This window comes from Tachyglossus aculeatus, chromosome 12, assembly GCF_015852505.1.
Source record: "Tachyglossus aculeatus isolate mTacAcu1 chromosome 12, mTacAcu1.pri, whole genome shotgun sequence".
NCBI classification, from domain to species: Eukaryota; Metazoa; Chordata; class Mammalia; order Monotremata; family Tachyglossidae; genus Tachyglossus; species Tachyglossus aculeatus.
In genome coordinates, this window is record NC_052077.1 from 37645051 (window position 1) to 37662268 (window position 17218).

General features: G+C 42.5%; 1 protein-coding gene across 2 annotated transcripts in view; it reads right to left on the minus strand.

Moving 5' to 3' along the window:
• The window catches only part of GLRA3 (glycine receptor alpha 3), a 117538-nt gene that overhangs the window by 19298 nt on the left and 81022 nt on the right, over nucleotides 1-17218 (minus strand). For both annotated transcript variants that reach the window (XM_038755277.1, XM_038755276.1), the window contains exon 6: nucleotides 8594-8731. In XM_038755277.1, the coding sequence (XP_038611205.1) occupies nucleotides 8594-8731 (138 nt within the window). The remainder of the gene's footprint in view (nucleotides 1-8593; nucleotides 8732-17218) is intronic.

The window sequence follows — 17218 nt, forward strand, 5'->3', positions numbered from 1 at the left end:
GATGGTCCATACCCAACAGTGGGCTACTATGTGCAAAGCACTGTTCTAGCCCCTGGGGGAGAATACAAGGTGATCAGGTTGTCCCATGTGGGGCTCACGGTCTTAATCCCCCTTTTACAGATGAGGTAACTGAGGCACAGAGAAGTTAAGTGACTAGCCCAAAGTCACACAGCTGGGATTAAAACCCATGACCTCTGACTCCCAAGCCTGTGCTCTTTCCACTGAGCCACCACCCATGGAGCAGTGTGACCTGGTGGATAGAACATGGGCCTGAGAGTTGGAAAGACCTGGGTTTTAATCCCAGTTCTGCCACTCACCTGCTGTGTGACCTTCGGTAAGTCACTTCACTGGGCCTCAGTTCCCTCATCTGTAAAATGGGAAGAAAAACTGTGAGCCCCATGTGGGATCTGGATTGTTTCATACCGGAATACTCTGAATAGAGAAGAAGTGTAGCTCAGTGGAAAGAGCATGGGCTTGGGAGCCAGAGGACACAGGTTCTAATCCTAGCTCTGCCACCTGTCTGCTCTGTGACTTTGGGCAAGTCACTTAACTTCTCTGTGCCTCAGTTACCTCATCTGCCAAATGGGGATTAAAACAGTGAGCCCCACATGAGACAACGTGATTACCTTGTATCTATCCCAGGACTAGAAAAGTGCTTGGCACATAGTAAGCACTTAACAAATATCATAAATACTAATTCATTCATTCATTCATTCAATCGTATTTATTGAGTGCTTAGTGTGTGCAGAGCACTGTACTAGGCGCTTGGGAAGTACAAGTTGACAACATAACTTGTTCCACCCCAGTGCTTAATACAGTGCCTGGCATATAGTCAGCCTTTAACAAATATCATAAAAAAATGATCATCTGGTGCTTGTACATTTCTTATGTTACTTTGCTCTCCCAGCTTCAGTGGGAGGTAAGCAAAGGTAGATATCATCATGCTCACTTTATATGTGAGGAAACTGAGGCCCTGGAAGTTTTGCTGTCTTCTAAATTGCACTGCAGGTGAATGGCAGAGGTGGGAATAAACCCAGGTCTCCTGCTCACAGACCCATAATAATAATAATAATAATAATGGCATTTGTTAAGCGCTAACTATGTGCAGCACACTGTTCTAAGCGCTGGGGGGGGAATACAAGGTGACCAGGTTGTCCCACATGGGGCTCACAGTCTTAATCCCCATTTTACAGATGAGGTCACTGAGGCTCAGAGAAGTTAAGTGACTTGCCCAAGGTCATACAACAGACATGTGGCAGAGTCGGGACCCATGTCCTGGCCACTGTAGAAATGTATTTTTAAGAGAAACCTTTGATGTAACTCTGGCAGACAGGAGCTGGGTGGCTTGGGAGTCAGAGGTCATGGGTTCCAATTCCGACTCCAGCACTTGTCAGCTGTGTGACTTTGGGCAAGTCACTTCACTTCTCTGGGCCTCACTTACTTCCTCTGTATAATGGGGATTAAGACTGTGAGCCCCACGTTGGAAAACCTGATCACCTTATGTCTACCCCATTGAATAGAACAGTGCTTGGCACATAGTAAGTGCTTAACAAATACTATTATTATTATTATTATTATTATTATTATTATTATTATTATTATTATTATTTAAATCTCCAGTGGTAAATTGGAGAGCAACAACTTGTTTTCATTTATGAGTCTGGGGATCATCCAGATATTTTAATCTGTGGATTCTCCCTCCAATTCCTCTGATGAAATGCACTCAAGTCTCTGCTAATCAACACATCAAATGGCTGCACTAATAGCTAATGGACTGGACAGTGTTATTTCGGCAACAAACTTAAAAAGTTGCAGTTTCTCTGTGAACAGGGGGGCTGTAGACAGTGCCCATAAGGAAATGTTCTTCTGAGCTGTGGCTCATAACTTGGACTGGCCATTTCCTCATTTAGTGTTCAATACATCCAAAGGAGAATCCCATTCAAGCAATCAACCAAAGGACAAATTCCAGGTAAATGCTTAGAATGGGAAAAGTTAATCAGGAGAGGAAGTTGAGGTTCTAAGTGTTGCCCTGATACCTGCAGAGCATGGTTTAAACTTCTACAATAATAATGATGACCAGAGCTATTGCTAAGGGCTTACTACAGTGCTCAGTACATAGTAAGCGCTAAATAAATACCATTGGTTAGGTGTAATCTATTTGAAAAAACACTGTTCTTAGTAGGTTTTTGTGGTGTTTACTGTATTTCAAGCACTGTTCTAAGCACTAGGGTAGATACAAGATAATCAGGTTGGACACAATCCATGTCCCATGTGGGGCTCAGTCTTGGAGAAGCAGCGTGGCTCAGTGGAAAGAGCACGTGCTTTGGACTTAGAGGTCATGGGTTCAAATCCTGGCTCCGCCAACTGTCAGCCGTGTGACTTTGGGCAAGCCACTTAACTTCTTTGTGCCTCAGTTACCTCATCCGTAAACTGGGTATTAAAACTAGGAGCCCCCTGTGGGACAACCTGATCACCTTGTAACCTCCCCAGTGCTTAAAACAGTGCTTTGTACATAGTAAGTGCTGAACAAATACCATTATTATCATTATTATTATTAAATCCCCATTTGATAGATGAGGTAAGTGAGGCATAGAGAAGTTAATTGACGTGCCCAACGTGGCCCAGTAGACAAGTGGCAGAGTAGATTCAAGATAATGAGATCCATTATCCTGACCCATTTGAGGCGCACAAACTAAAAGGCAGATATCTTATCCTCCCATTTTTAAGACGAGGAAACTGAGGAAGGGAGAGGCTAAGAGACTTTATCAAGGTCACTCAGCAGTCCAGTGACAGAACACACTGACTAAAATACACGTCTCCTGGTTCTCGATCTCTCACAAGCTCTTTCCGGTAGGCCACACTGCCTACCTGCCCATGGCTAGGACTTAAACAGAGAGTGATGGTTTCTTCGTATTTGGGGAAGAAAAGAAGAGGCTCAATCCTGAGACTGCAGGACTCAGAATCTGTGAGGACGAACTGATTGTAGTAATGGAGGTTTAACAAGCCCCCTCAGTCAGTCATATTTATGAGCGCTTACTGGGTGCAGAGCACTGTATTAAGCACTTGGTAGAGTACAATATAACAATAAACAGACACGCTCCCTGTCCACAGTGAGCTTACAGTTTAGAGGGGGAGACAGACATTAATACAAATAAATAAATTTCAGATATGTCCATAATTGCTGTGGGTCTGGGAAGGGGGATGAACAAAAGGAGCAACTCATGGCACCGCAGAAAGGCGTGGGAGAAGAGGAAAGGAGGGTTGTCAGGAAAAATCTCTTGGAGGAGATGGCTTTGAAGTAGGGGGGGAGTAATTGTCTGTTGGATATGAGGAAGGAGGGCATTGCAGGACATGGGCGAGAGGTCAGCAGTGAGATAGACGAGATCGAGGTTTGGAAAGAGAAGTGAATGGGCTAGGTTACAGTAGGAGAGGGGCAGGGTGATTGAGTTCTTTAAAACAGATTGTGGGGAGGATCTGTTTGATAGGGAATGGAAGGGCAACCACTGGAGTGCCCCTCACACTCTCTCACCTCCTACTTGTCGGTTTCTGCTGGAGAATGGAGAGAGGGCACGGCACGTTGCCAACAGCACAAGGAGTGTTTCACGTGCAAGACCGATTTATGGCTGAAAGGACCACAGCCTGTTGCCAGGGCTATGCTTTAGTCCTGGGACCCAATAAATGGTTGCTTAATGGATGCTGCATCTCTGCTGCTCATGCTAATGCTGCTCATGAGAAGCAGCGTGGCTCAGTAGAAAGAGCACGGGCTTTGGAGTCAGAGGTCATGGGTTCGAATCCTGACGCCGCCACATGTCTGCTGTGTGACCTTGGGCAAGTCACTTAACTTCTCTGAGCCTCAGTTACCTCATCTGTAAAATGGGGATTAAGACTGTGAACCCCACATGGGGCAACCTGATCACTTTGTATCCCCCCCAGTGCTTAGAACAGTGCTTTGCACATAGTAAGCGGTTAACAAATGCCAACATTCTTATTTTTATTTTAGAGAAGCAGTGTGGCTCAGTGGAAAAGAGCACGGGCTTTGGAGTCAGAGGTTATGGGTTCAAATCCCGGCTCCGCCAAATGTCGGCTGTGTGACTTTGGGCAAGTCACTTCACTTCTCTGGGCCTCAGTTACCTCAACTGGAAAATGGGGATTAAGACTGTGAGCCCCCCCGTCGGACAACCTGATCACCTTGTAACCTCCCCAGCACTTAGAACAGTGCTTTGCACATAGTAAGTGCTTAATAAATGCCATCCATCATCATGCTAACCAATGAGACTTGTCATAGTTTGCTGGGCCTTTGATTTTGTGGAATACCCTAGGCAGTTCTTCTGTCATAAACCTTCTCCTCTCTGATGACTCAATCAATCAGTCGGCTGTCCCCTCCTTGTAGAGCGAGGAAAAAGAACCCAGGTCTCTTGATTTCCGGCACTGTGTTCTTTCCCCTAGACTCACAGCTGGTCCCTCTACAGCTCTAGCGATGCTTTTACCTTGTCACTCCACTCTAACATTAGAAATTGGGGTAATGAAAATTCTTGTTTCTATGGATACTAGGCAGAGTTAAAGTGTTAAAAGCATGGACGTGAGAAAGCAAGACTGAGAAAGAATTCCCTAAATAAAAGAAAAAGGCAAAAATAGAAACAAAAAAATCCAGTTCCCAAGGTTTCTGAAGGGACAGTGAGTTCAGGACCTATGGCAGAGTAGAAACAATAATGATTGTAGTATGGTATAAGCAGCATGGTATATGGATGGCGCAAGGGCTTGCGAGCCAGAAGGTCAGGAGTTCTAATCCTGGCTCTGCCACTTATCTGCTGTGTGACCTTGGGTAAGTCACTTTACTCCTCTGGGCCTCAGTTACCTCATCTGTAAAATGGGGTTTGAGACTGAGAGCTCCACATGGGACAGGGGCAGTTTCCAACCTGATTTGCTGGTATCCAGCCCAGCGCTTAGTACAGTGTCTTGCACATAGTAAGTGCTGAACAAATACCGCAATTATTATTATTATTATCTGCCAACCACTTGCTATGGACCAAAATCTGTACTAAACCCTGGGCTGATATAGAATAATTAGGGCAGACACAATTCCTGTACTACATGGGACTCAAAGTCTAGGTAGGAAGAAAAGCAGTCTCTAGACTAGAAACTGGCCTCTAGACTGTAAATTCATTATAAGCAGGGAACATGACTGCTGATTCTTTTATGGCACTCTCCCAAGTGCTTACTACAGTGCTCTGCACATGGTAAGGGCTCAATAAATCCCACTGACTGATCAATTGATAGATATGGAATCCCCATTTTACAAATGAGAAAACCTAGGCTCAGAGAAGTTAAGTGACCGGCCTAAGGTCAAAAAGAGCTTGATTCTTCCAGGGTCCAAGTTTACTCTGCTGGAATTGGTGAGGCAGTTTGGAAGGAGAAATAACTCCGGCAGATCCATAGAGGAATGGGTAGTGTATAGCCAGAACATATGCCCAATGGATGTCACACTAAATAAATGGTCCCAAGGAGATCTAAAAGCATTAATTTTTTTTAGTTGAGAAGCTGCATGACTTAGTGGATAGAACATGGTCCTGGAAAGTCAGAAGGCCCTGGGTTCTAATCCCTGCTCTGCCACTTGGCTGCTGTGTGACCTTGGGCGAGTCACTTAACTGCTCTGTGCTTCAGTTCCCTCATCTGTAAAATGGGGATTATTCATTCATTCATTCATTCATATTTATTGAGCACTTACTGTGTGCAGAGCACTGTACTAAGTGCTTAATTAAGATTAAGACTGTGAGCCCCATTTTGGGCAGGGATTGTGCCCAGCCTGATTAACTTGTATCTACCCCAGCATGTAGAACAGTGCTTAGCACATAAGTAAGCACTTAACAAGTACCAAACTTGGGCCCTAGGCTAATTGGATTTACTGTGGGCCCTTTCTTGGTGAAGTCTGATCCATCATCATCATCATCATCAATAATATCTTGCACATATTTACTATTCGACTTTTTTTGTTAATGATGTGTATCTAGCTTTATTTTTATTTATTCTGGTGACTTGACACCTGTCCACATGTTTTGTTTTGTTGTCTGTCTCCCCCTTCTAGACTGTGAGCCCATTGTTGGGGAGGGACCATCTCTATATGTTGCCAACTTGTACTTCCCAAGCGCTTAGTACAGTCCTCAGCACACAGTAATTGCTCAATAAATATGATTGAATGAATAAATGAATGAATATTTATTAAGCGCTTACTCTGTGCAGAACTCTGAACTAAGCAAATGGGAAAGTACACTATAACAGAATTTGTAGACATAGTCCCTGCCCACAGATAGCTTACAGTCTAGATTGGGAGACAGACATTGAAATAAATAGGTATATTCATTCAATCGTATTTATTGAGCACTTACTGAGTGCAGAGCACTGTACTAAGCACTTGGGAAGTACAAGTTGGCAACATATATTATAATCTCTGGTTTATAGATATAGTCAGAAGTGCTGTGGGGCCGAAAGTGGGGCAAATATCAAATGCCCAAATGTCACAGATCCAAGTGACCTCTATAGGATTCCATTTCTCTAGTGGAAAGAGCCTGGGCTTGGGAGTCGAGGTCAAGGGTTCTAATCCTGGCTCCACCACTTGTCTGCTGTGTGACTTTGGGGGAGACACTTAACTTCTCTGTGCCTCAGTTACCTCATCAGTAAAATGGGGATTAAGACTGTGAGCCCCATGTGGGACAACCTGATTACCTTGTATCTACCCCAGTGCTTAGAACTGTGCTTGGCACATAGTAAGTGCTTAACTCTTATTATTATTATCATTATTATTATTATTATTATTATTATTATTATTATTATTATTATTATCCTTCTCAACCCACCCGAAGAGTTACGGCAATCAAAGTAAAAGACAGGTAAGGAATAGAGTAGAAACTCTTTGAGGGTCGGATTGAGTCTACTTGCTCTAAATACTCTTAGTACTGGTTTAGCTCATCTCTAGACTGTAAGCTCATTGTGGGCAGGGAATGTGGCTGTTATACTGTTATATCGTACTCTCCCAAGCATTTAGTACAGTGTTCGGTACAAAGAAAGTACTCAGTAAATGTGACCGACTGACCTACTACTCTTCTAAGTCCTTAGCACAGTGCTCTGCATACGGTAATCTCTCAATACGTACCACTGACTGAATTCAAATTTGTTACCAAACAACTGTAAGGGAACCATCTTTAACACCACATTTATTAATTCCCCCTGGTGCTTCATACACTGACACAGTGGGGGCTCAATCTTCCTGTGATTTGATTACAAGACAAAATGAGTTAGTGGAAGAACACGGAAAGAGGAAGAAAGAATATCGACCATTGGATTCTTCCTCTAGCTTCAGGAACTCCGTTTAATATTGCAATAAAATAATATTGGTTTCAGAGAGAAGGGGTTGAGATCACAGAGACAATCTTGTCAGTAATATTTTGAAACTAGTTCACTAAGATAAAGTGATTTTGTCAGGAAAAAATATCATTTTTCACTTGGCGGGAAAAAACCCAAAATTTGCTGCAGAGCAGTGATGAAACAATGATTGCTTTTTTTTTTTGACCAAGGTAAATGGCCAGCTCTCTGCTTATTTTGGGTAGTATCCATGGAAAACCTTTGGCTTGGCCAGAGTTTCATTGGACAGGAAAGAATAATATTTACTAAGGCAATGGATAGTGAATTCCTTACTTTTTGAATTCCTTACTTCAGTAAGAGGAAGCTCTTTGATCTCTAGTAGATTTCAGCTCTACCAAGGGAGAGGTGAATTAATTGATTAAATAATTCTAATGCCCCTCTCCTCTTAGACTGTAAGCTCCTTGTGGGCAAGAGATGTGTCTACCTACTCTGTTGTATCACACTCTCTTTAGTGCTTAGTATGGTGCTCTGCACACAGTAAGTGCTCAATAAATGTCATTGATTGATTGATATTCAGTATTGGGACAATCGTTGATGTGGGGTAGGAGCAGATAATGAGGGAAGAAAATCTTACAACCATCAGATTGCAAGGGCGGACCATATGTCTTTTCTCCTTATTATACTTTGGCAAGTACACTGCTTAGTGCAGATAGGAGAAAGAAGAGAATGGAAAGATAAAAATACTTAAACTGCAGATTGCATAAATTGATCTAAACCTAAGTCCTTAGGGTGGCTGTGAGTCTCTAAGCGCTGAGGTGATAGATGGGAGGAAAAGCCCATGGGGAGGAAAAATTGGTTAGGAAAAGCTTCCTGGAAGAGATGGGAATTCAGGAGGACTTTGAAGGTGGGGAGAATTGTGGTCGGTGGGTTTCAAGGGGGAGGGAGTCCTGGGCCAGTGGGACAGAGGAAAGGAAAAGTACAATTGGAGAGTGAATTCAACATCTCTAGCTATAGGGGTCATGACTACCAACTCTGTTGTATTGTTATCAATCGGTGGTATTTATTGAACACTTACTGTGTGGAGAGCACTATACTAAGCTCTTGGGAGACTACAGGACAACAGATTTTCCAGACACAGTCCCTGCTAACAAGGAGCTTGCAGTTTATAGCAGGAGACGGGCATTAGAATAAATTACAGATAAGGGAAATAATAGAATGCAGCAGAAGCAGCCCCTACCTGTATTGTAATGCTTGGTGCAGTAACGCAAATCCTTTTCTTCTTTCAAAAGAAACTGCGGTAACGTAAGTCCATCTGCTACTTGGACTGGAGCTTCTTCTTGCCACTCAAAGATGAGATCGTTCATCGTGTAGCCAACTGGGCAAAAAACAATCACACAGACCTCGTCTATTAAAACGTCACTCATCGCCTTACACGAAATACAAAAAATAAAAAACTAGAAAAAAAAATGAGTAGGTAAGTCAATGGAGCATGCCTCTCAAACCTAGTCTGGAAGGTATTCAGATTTAACACTTATTAGACCAGGAAAAGTATTTTAATGTCCAATGTAACCTACTCACGTTCTTGAAAAATTGAGTCCTTAACTAACAGACCAAATTGTTTGATTGCCAGCACTGAGCCCCGTTCGTTATCTGCGGTTCTGAGGATCTGAAGCAATCTTGGCTACAATTAGAATATAGATTTTTCTCCTGCAAAAAGGTGGATCGGTCCATCTTCTTTATGACCGAAGTTCTACATATATCCAGCTCCTCTCCCTGCCCCCTTTCCCCTCCAACAAAAAAGGCAACAATTCAGCCAGTCATATTTATTGAGCACTTAACGTATGCAGAGCACTGTACTAAGTGCGTGGGAGAATACAATACAATAATACAATGGTTGCATTCCTTGCCCATAATGAGCTTACAATTTATAGCCTGACTGGCATAAGCTTAGTTTTTTGAAGAGACCACTGAGCTGCTGGGAAAAGCTGTTTGGGCAGGGAATGTGTGTTTATTGTTGCACTGTACCGTCCCAAGCTGTTAGTATAGTGCTCTGCACACAGTAAGTACTCAATAAATATGATTGACTGACTGAGGAGAGAAACCAATCAGCTGTGGGGCATTTTATTCTTCATTATTTGGTCCAAGTGTTCCATAATGATGGTGTTTAGTAAACACGGGCACTGTACTAAGCACTGGGATGACTCAGATCAGGCACAGTCTTTGTTCCACATGGAACTCACAGTCTAGGAAGAAATGAGAACTGCTATTTTCTTCTCATTTTGCAGATGAGGAAACTGGGGCAGAGTCAAGTTAAGTTTCTTCATTCATTCATGCAAATGGTGGATCTGGGACTAGCATTTGATTCCCGTAATCCCTTTCCCCTTAACCTAACCTCTAAATTATGTTACCTCCCTCTTTTTTGTTTGACATTAGTTCTGAGTTGCATTCACAGCAGAAGGTTGGAAGATGTTTATTGTGGTGCAAACCCAGTTAGGCCTATCAACAATGGCATATAATGACTGTCATATTAAGTGACTTAAATGTGTACTTTGAATCAACAGTTCTTTATTTTAATGGTATTTGTTAAGCACCTATTACGTGCCAGAAACTGTACCAGGCACTGGGTTAGACACAAGATAATCAGGTTGGACACAGTCCCTGACCCACAAAATTCTCACAGTTTTAATCCCCATTTTACAAATGAGGTAACTGAGGCATAAGGAATTAAGTGACTCGCCCAACTTCACAAAGCAGAGATTAGAGGATTAGAACCCAGGGCCTTTGACTCTCAGGCCCTTGTTTTTTCCACTAGGCCACACGGCTTCTCTTGTCTATTCAAACAAATTAATTGCTTTATATTTTATTAGAAAGAAGTGAAGTTTTCAAGCCAAAGTCCTGATTTTCAATAACGGCCCAGTGGCAGATGCCGTGGTGTCTTGGTGATAGGAAGGATTCCAAACAGGTTCATTAATTTGGTTCATTAACTCCATGTTCTGTCATCTGTGCTCCAGAATATAATTAGCCTTGAAATCAATCCTTTAGAGAAGCAGCATGGCATGGATAAAGCAAAGGCCTAAGAGTCAGAAGGACCTGGGTTCTAATCCTTGCTCTGCCACGTGTCTGCTGTGTTATCTGTGTTATAGAGAAGCAGCGTGGCTCAGTGGAAAGAGCCTGGGCTCTGGAATCAGAGGTCATGGGTTCAAATCCCAGCTCCGCCAATTGTCAGCTGTATGACTTTGGGCAAGTCCCTTCACTTCTCTGTGCCTCAGTTACCACATCTGGAAAATGGGGATTAAGACTGTGAGCCCCCTGTGGGACAACCTGATCACCTTGTAACCTCCCCAGCGCCTGGAACAGTGCTTTGCACATACTAAGCACTTAATAAATGCCTTTATTATTATTATTATCTATTGTTGATCTTGGGCAAGTCACTTAACCTCTCTGTGACTCAGTTCCCTCATCTGTAAATGGGGATTAACACTGTGAGCCCCCTGTGGGATATGGACTATGTCCAACCTGATTAGCTTGTCCAGTGCTTACGCAGTGCCTGGCACACAGTAAGCGCTTAGTAAGTACCATAATAATTGTTATCTGTAAAATGGGGATTAACATTGAGAACCCCATGTGGGACATGGACTGTGTCCAATCTGATTAGCTTGTAATTACCCCAGGACTTAGTAAGTAAGGGTTTAGTAAGGGCTTGGCACATAGAACTTAACAAATACAGTAAAAAAAAAAAAAAAGGGAGGCAGAGATATGGATTGTTCATGACTTTCAATGCCCGAGGGGTTTCCACATCAGATGACGTGGCTGGAGATGTTTTTCTCCTTGACTTTTCCTTGGGTCCTTCCGTGAACTGGGTTTCAGTGTTGCTATGGTTACAGCAGAGCAACTATTAGTGGTTTGGGTGATGTGCTTTCCCTACATTGGCACTTCACAATACACTCATTCCAGCCCAAGTGCTCAGCTCATGCACTTATAAAGTCATCTCCTTTCACTCTAGTTTTTTCATTTAATTTTTTATGGTATTTTTAAAGTGTTTACCGTGTGCTTGCAATACTCTAAACACCGGGGAAGATATAAGCTAAATAAGCTGCATACCGCTCATATTCCACGTGGGGCTTACAGTCTCAATCCCCATTTTACAGGTGAGGTAACTGAGGCTCAGAGAAGTTAAGCGATTTGCCCAAGGTCACACAGCAGACAAGTGGCAGAGCTGCGATTAGACCCCAGGTACTTCTGATTCCCATGCTCTAGCTTGCAGTCCATGTACAGAGGAGAGTTTCAGTGGGGTCGCATTCACTCAAATCAACAAATGGTATCAATGGAGCACTTTCTGTGTGTTGAACACTCTGCTAAGTGCTTGGGAGAGTACATTACAACAAAGTTGGTAGACAGGTGACCTGCCCTTAAGGAGTTTACAGTCTAAACAGCGAGACATTAAAATGAATAATAATAATAATAATAATAATAATAATGATAATAATAATTTTGGTATTTGTTAAGCACTTACTATATGCCAAGCACTGTTCTAAGTGCTGGGGGAGTTAAAAGGTAATTATGTTGTCCCACATGGGTCTTAATCCCCATTTTACAGATGAGGTAACTGAGGCACAGAGAAGTTAAGCGACTTGTCCAAAGTCACACAGAGGCTAAGTGGCAGAGCCAGGATTAGAACCCATGACCTCTGACTGCCAAGCCCACGCTCTCTCCACTGAGCCAATGTGAGAAACAGTAGTTAAAACATGGGCCTGGGAGTGAGAGGAACCTGGGTTCTAACCCCGACTCTGCTACTTATTCATTCATTCATTCATTCAATCGTATTTATTGAGCACTTACTGTGTGCAGAGCACTGTACTAAGCGCTTGGGAAGTACAGGTTGGCAACATATAGAGATGGTCCCTACCCAACTCCGGGCTCACAGTCTAGAAGGGGGAGACAGACAACGAAACAAAACATGTGGACAGGTGTCAAGTCATCAGAAGAAATAGAATTAAAGCTAGATGCACATCATTAACAAAATAAATAGAATAGCAAATATGTACAAGTAAAATGAATAGTGTAATAAATCTGTACAAACAGATATAAAGGCGCTGTGGGGAGGGGAAGGAGGTAGGGCGGAGGGATTGGGAGGAGGAGAGGTAAAAGGGCTGTGTGACCTTAGGCAAGGCATTAACTTCTCTGTGCCTCAGTTACTTTATCTGTACAATGTGAGACCCATGTGGGGCATGGACTGTGTCCCACCTGATTAACCTATACCTCCCCCAGTGCTTAGTACAGTGCCTGGCCCATAATAAGTGTTTAACAAATACCACAAAAAATCCATATATATATATATATATATATATATATATATATATATATATGGAATTTTTTGTGGTATTTATATATATATATAGATACATAATACATATTATATATATAAATATATATACATATATATACATAAGAGCTATATATACATGCATATATATACATATATACATATATACACACATATATATTTTTATATATATACATATATATATGTGTATATATATATATATATATATATGTAAGAGCTATGGGGCTGAGGGTGGGGTGAATATCAAGTGCTTTAAAGGTTGAGATCAAAATGCAGTGGCCAACAAACCATTTCAGATAATAATAATAATAATAATAATAATAATAATAATAATAATAATAATAATTGTGGTACTTGTTAAGCACTTACTATGTGCCAAGCACTGTCCTAAGTGCTGGGAGGATACAAGGTAAACAGGTAAACAGGTTGTCCCACAAGGGGCTCACAGTCTTAATCCCCATTTTACAGATGAGGGAACTGAGGGCCAGAGAAGTTAAGTGACTTGCCCAAAGTCACACAGCTGACAAGTGGCAGAGCCGGGATTAGAACTCATGACCTCTGACTCCCAAGCCCCTACTCTTTCCACTGAGCCAAGCTGCTTCTCTAATGACCTGGGTGAGGAATTCTGGCTGGAAAATTCTCTTCAGCACAAGTACTCTGCAAAGTGCTCAATAAATAGTATTCCTTGATTGAAAGAACTCCATTGCTTTTGGGAAGCATGCTGCTGAGACTCCAGTTTCACTGCTAAATGAAAAGCCATCGTCTCCCCCAAACAGTTTACTTATCTCTTCTAGATGTGGTTTTTAGCCCCCGAACAAGGAAACTACAGGAATGTAGCTAACATTAAATTAAGCACCCAGCACATTCAGAAGAAATTCAGCTGGGATAAGGAAGATTATCATTTGAAGCATGAAGACCCTTGTCAGAAGAAATAACCCTTAACTAAGATTCACTGAACTGACAAGAAACAACTGTTGTGTCAAAATGCATTAAACTAAATCAGATTCATTTGTTAATAATCCCTATTTTTAATTTTAATCATTTTATCAGATGGGCATTTTAATAGAGGAGATTAGGTTTGATGGATAGTTCTGGGGAGGGAGAACTCTTTTCACCCGCTTTTTTATTAAAACAGATGGATATTCAAAGGGTGCCAAACCAAAATGGAAGATGATGATCATAAACTGCTTTTACTGACACTCAAAAGCATTTTTAGGGTTCAGTTCATGAGCCAATATTTATTCCATCATCAGTGAAAAGCCCCTGACTTCCTAAATGTCCCAAAAGGCCACCCGTCTTACTTCCTAATTGACCTTAATCACGTCAAATCAATGCAATCTTAATCAGACTTCTAAAGTAGGAAAACGATTTCCGTGAGCTTGGAATCGCCTGCTAGACCCTGAAGCTTGGCACTGAACGAAGAAGGCAGTCAATAAAAATGGCATGAAATCTCTAAGTGGAGGAAGGAGGAAAAAGTCATGTGTAGCTTAATACAGAGAGAATAAGCCCTTTAGAACAAAAATACCACTAGGGAAGGAGGAAATTGTAATATATGTGGTTTTTGGTAAGTGCTTAGTATTAAGTACTTGCAGTGAGTACCGGGTAATCAGGTTGGATCGAATCCCCATCCCACAGAACGCTTACGATCTATGTGGGGAGGGAGAATCGGTATTTTGTCTCTATTTTACAAGTGAGGAAACTGAGGCACATTCATTCATTCATTCAATCGTATTTATTGAGTGCTTACTGTGTGCAGAGCACTGTACTAAGCACTTGGGAAGTACAAGTTGGCAACATATAGAGGTGGTCCTTACCCAACAACGGGCTCACAGAGAGGTCAAGTGACACATCCAAGGACACAGGTCAGTCAAGTGAGAAGCAGCATGGCCTAATGGAATGATCATAGGCCTGGGACTCAAGAGACCTGGGTTCTAATCCTGGCTCTGCCATTTGTCTGCTGTATGACCTCGGGCAAGTCACTTAGCATCTCAATTTTACTTCATCTGTAAAATGGGGAATAAGACTATGGGCCCCATGTGGTACATGGATCCAACCATGTGTCCAACCCTGATGACCTACCTCAGTGCTTAGTACAGTGCCCGACACTGATTAAGTGCTTAAAAACACCATTTAAAAAACCAAAAAACCAAAAACAAGTAGCAGAGCTGGGATTAGAATCCAGCTCTCCTGAGTCCCAGGCCTATGATCATTCCATTAGGCCAGGATGTTTTGCTACCTTGACCAATTAATCAATGATAATCATTGAGCACTTTCTGCGTGCAGATCAGTGCACTAAATACTTGGTACCTGGGCTGCCCCTGAGAATGGTCTCTAGACTGTGAGCTCGTTGTGGGAAGGGAATGTGTCTATTTTTCTACTGTACTCTCCCAAGCACTCAGTGCAGTGCTCTGCACATAGTAAGCACTCAATAAATACGAATAACTGACTGATTGACTGATTCTGTCATCACCATGATAACCAAAATTCCTTCTGCTCTCCCCTACGTGGTAAACGATAAGAGCCAGCAAGCATCTCTGCAACCACAATAACCAGAACCACCATCTATTATCCTTTTGTTATGGTATGTTTCAAGCACTTACTATGTCTCAGGCATTGTACTACGCTCCAGGGTAGATACGAGTTAATCAAGTTGGACACAGTCACTGTCCCAGATGGGGCTCACAGTCCCATTCTACAGATGAGGTAACTGAGGCTCAGAGAAGCTAAGTGACTTGCCCAAGGTCACACAACAGACAAGTGGTGGAGGTGGAATCAGAACTCAGGTCCTCCTTTCCCTTGTGCCGATGCTCTAGGCTAATAAGAATGATGCTTATTCTCCCCTTCTTTCTTTTCCCTTCGGGGGGAGAGAGAGGGGTGGGAGTTGGGGAGGGGGGATGCGGTGGTGGGTCACATTTGGTGGGGGACGGGCCACCCTGCCCCGGGTGCGACGCTTCCTTTTTGTTGTCCCAAACTGGGGAGGACTGTTCTAGACGCCTTCCCAGACTGAGCCCCCTTTTTCCTCTCCTCCTCCCCATCCCCTCCACCCTATCTCCTTCCCCTCCCCACAGCACCTGTATGTATGTTTGTACAGACTTATTACTGTATTTATTTTACTTGTACGTATTTACTATTCTATTTATTTTGGTAATGATGTGCATCTAGCTTTACTTCTATTTATTTTGATGACTTGACACCTGTCCAAACATGTTTTGTTTTGTTGTCTCTCTCCCTTCTAGACTGTGAGCCCATTGTTGGGTAGGGACCGTCTCTATATGTTGCCAACTTGCACTTCCCAAGAGCTTAGTACAGTGCTCTGCACACAGTAAGCGCTCAATAAATACGACTGAATGAATGAAATGCTTAAATATTTCAGTGGGATTTGAATGGTATAGAGCACAGGGCTGGGTGTCAGAAGGACCTGAGATCTAATCCTGGCTTTACCACTTATCTGCTGTGTGACTTTGGGCAGTTCACTTCACTTCTCTGTGCCTCGATTCCTTCAAATGTAAAATGGGAATTTAGACTCTAAGTCTCCTATGGGACATGGACTTTGTCCAACATGATTAGCTTGTCTCTACCCCACTACTTAGTACAGTGACTGTCATATAGTAAGTGCTTAACAAATTGACACACAAACACACACAAAAACACACACACACACTTTTGAAAAGAAGCAATGTGTCTAGTTTATAGAACATGGACCTGGGTGTCTAATAATAATAATAATAATAATAATAATAATAATAATAATAATAATAATAGCATTTATTAAGTGCTTACTATGTGCCAAGCACTGTTCTAAGTGCTGGGGAAGTATAAGGTGATCAGGTTGTCCCATGGGGGGCTCACCGTCTTCATCCCCATTTTACAGATGAGGTAACTGAGGCACAGAGAAGTGAAGTGACTTGCCCAAAGTCACACAGCTGACAAGTGGGGGAGCCGGGATTTGAACCAATGACCTCTGACTCCAAAGCCCGGGCTCTTTCCACTGAGCCATGCTGAATGACTTGGATTCCAATCCCTGCTCTGTCATTTGCCTGCCGGGTGACCTTGAGCAAGTCACTTCACTTCTCTGGGCTTCTATTCCCTCTTCTGCAAAATGGGGATTCAACACCTGTTCTCCCTCCCACTTAGACTGTTAGCCCCAGTTGGAACCTGATTAGCTTGCATATACCCCAGTGCCTAGCACAGTACTTAGCACACAGTAAACACTTAACAAATACTGCAAATATTATTAGATAACCGAGGTTTATCTAGTATCAAAATTATTATCGCTTGTGTTACACTTCCGGGATTCTCTCCAATTCTGGCACCCAACCAGCTGCTTGACTGAGAAAGGATTAGCTCATGCAGGTTCTCTTCTTTTCATTTCTCAGCACCATCCTCATACCTGTAACCAGAGCACTATTTCCCTTTTCGTTCTGCTTATCTACGATCACAAGAGATGGCAACTTGTCATTGATATTAAAAGTATTGCCTATGGTGCTTCCAAAATGTAACATCTGGGAAAATAGTGAG